The 2,333-nt window shown below is 43.6% G+C and overlaps 1 protein-coding gene across 1 annotated transcript in view; it reads right to left on the bottom strand.

The window, feature by feature from the left end:
• EWSR1 (EWS RNA binding protein 1) overlaps positions 1-1,801 on the bottom strand; it is a 24,291-nt gene extending 22,490 nt beyond the window's left edge. Inside the window, exons 1-2 of the mRNA XM_015562830.1 lie at positions 1,753-1,801; positions 1,155-1,202 (exon numbers count right to left, since the gene is read on the bottom strand). Of these exons, the coding sequence (XP_015418316.1) occupies positions 1,155-1,202; positions 1,753-1,801 (97 nt within the window). The remainder of the gene's footprint in view (positions 1-1,154; positions 1,203-1,752) is intronic.
• Positions 1,802-2,333: the final 532 nt, after the last annotated feature.

Below are 2,333 nucleotides of genomic sequence, written 5' to 3'. Positions count from 1 at the left end.
CGAAGTTTCAATCACACTCTAAGTGCGTGCCCGCACGTGGTATTTTGTGGAAGAGCCACACTCAAGGGGCCAAGAGCCGCAGTTTGCTGACCACTGGTTTAAAGAGAAGCTATGGGCCAGCAGAGGTCTGAATGATTCCCTTTTATTTCTTTTTAAATGTTATTGATTTTTTTTTTGAGAGAGAGAAAGGGAGAGGGATAGAGATAGAAACATTGATTGCTGCCTCCTGCACAGCCCCTACTGAGGATCGAGCCTGCAACCAGGACATGTGCCCTGATGGGAACTCAAACCTGTAACCTGTTGGTTCATAGGTTGAGGCTCAACCACTGAGCCATACCGGTGGGGTGAGTATCTCTTATTTCTTAATACCAACCCCAGAAATAAGTCTAAGCCAGTTTAACTCAGTTTGAACAGTGCCAGCGAATGAGGTCAAGATCAGCTGATTTGGCAGAGATGCTTGGCAGTTCCCATGACCACAACCCCCCCTTGACCACAGGCTGTCATTTCAAATACATGATCATCACCCTAAGACTAGCAGAGAACAAGACAAACCAACAAGACCAGAAGTTTTATCTTCATACGAAAAGGAGGCAAGCGCCATTACAATGCCCAATACCAGGGTGATTACATTAGTAGATACATCTCCTCAAAAAGTCTTTCCATTGCTCCCTCCCTGAGACTAATTGTAACTGCATTCTCTAGCAGGACTGGTGGAAAACAGAACAGTCATCTCAATTCAGTGTTTCAAAGGGTTTGCTGTTGACTGTATCAGAGCTACAACTATACAATAACTCAAAAGCTAGAACATTATAAACCTCACCAAAGTGAAGGTAGTATTTTGATTATTTGCAGAGAAAGCATTTAATCTTTTGGGGAAGAATTTGGTTTTAGGTAAAGTCATCTTTTTAAAACTCAAAATTATTTCAATTAAAAAAAAAAGCCACAATTTTTCCGCCCCTCTCTCTTTTTTTTCCTAAGTAAAACTTCCTGTAATTTTCCTCTGCATATGAAGTATATAAAAAGGGACTAAAAATTCTGGTCCAGTAAGATCTACAAATAGTGAAAACAAAATGAAATGGTTAAGAAGTTTTCACAGCACTACTGAATTAAACATGTATGTTTTTTAAAGTACTGTAGTTATTTTAAATCTTCACCTGAGGAGAGAGAGCGGGCGCGCACTCCATGTGAGAGATTGTTGCCTCCTGCACAATTGGGGCCAGGGAATGAAACTGCAACCCAGGTGTGTGCCCTTGACCAGAATTGAACTTGAGACCCTTCAGTGCGCAGGCCGACGATCTAACCATTATGCAACACCACCCAGGGCTAAAGTAATTATCTTTTTAAAAATTTAAATATCCTTTTATTGATTTCAGAGAGGAAGGGAGAGGGAGAAAGAGGGGGGGGGACATCAGTGATGAGAATCATTGATGGGCGGTCTCTTGCATGCCCCACACTGGGGATCGAGCCCCCAACCTGGGCATGTGCCCTTAACTGGAATGGAACCTGGGACCCTTCAGTCCGAAGGCTCTATCCACTGAGCCAAGCCAGCTAGGGCTAAAGTACTAGTTATTTTTTAAAATTCTGCCCAATTCTTTGCTCTCCCACAAGAAATAGCATCTTATTCTATGTTACAAGACAGTACTGCCATTAGAGCTAAACAAAAGGTCCTTTCTAGTCCATTCAGAAAATAGTCCCTCATATGAAAGCAAAGTCCCCACCGGCCACTGCAGCTCTTCATGGAGGGGTTTCTACCCCAACTCCATTCAAAGTCCACCGCCCGGGGGCATTTTGGTGAGTCCATCTCTTTTCAGTCAGCTACTCTTTCTACTGCACACTTTGCCTACTTTCCTTCCTCCTCACGCCCTCAACTCAGAACCCCCATCATCAGCACAATCAAGTCAACTGCCCAAAGGCTATCAACTGTTTTGTTCGAGAGAAACCAACCTGGAGGCAGTTGAAGGAGAAACCTAAGGCAGCGGTTCTCAACCTTGGCTGCACATTAGAGTCACCTGGGAATCTTTAGGGAGGCCACAACATTGGTAACACAGAAAGAATTTCCGGAGGATGAGGCCCAGAAATCAGGATTTTAAAAAGATTCCCAGGTGATTCCAATGTGCAGCCAAGGTTGCGAACCGCTGCCTTAAGGCATTTTCAATAGCCCCACTAGCTGTGCTCTCAATGCAGCAAATAAAAGCAAATGCAAATCACTCCCCGGTGGTTTTCACAAAGTAAACACACCGAGCAGCACACAAAATCCGAATATTTCAACCTACACTCTGTTGAGGTTTCTACTTGAGAAATGATACCAAATCTTTGACATCTAAGTCCGGTGT

Source organism: Myotis davidii, unplaced genomic scaffold, assembly GCF_000327345.1.
Source record: "Myotis davidii unplaced genomic scaffold, ASM32734v1 scaffold478, whole genome shotgun sequence".
In the NCBI taxonomy this organism is placed as follows: domain Eukaryota; kingdom Metazoa; phylum Chordata; class Mammalia; order Chiroptera; family Vespertilionidae; genus Myotis; species Myotis davidii.
The sequence above is the reverse complement of the archived record's forward strand: the minus strand, read 5'-3'. Positions and strand labels throughout refer to the sequence as shown.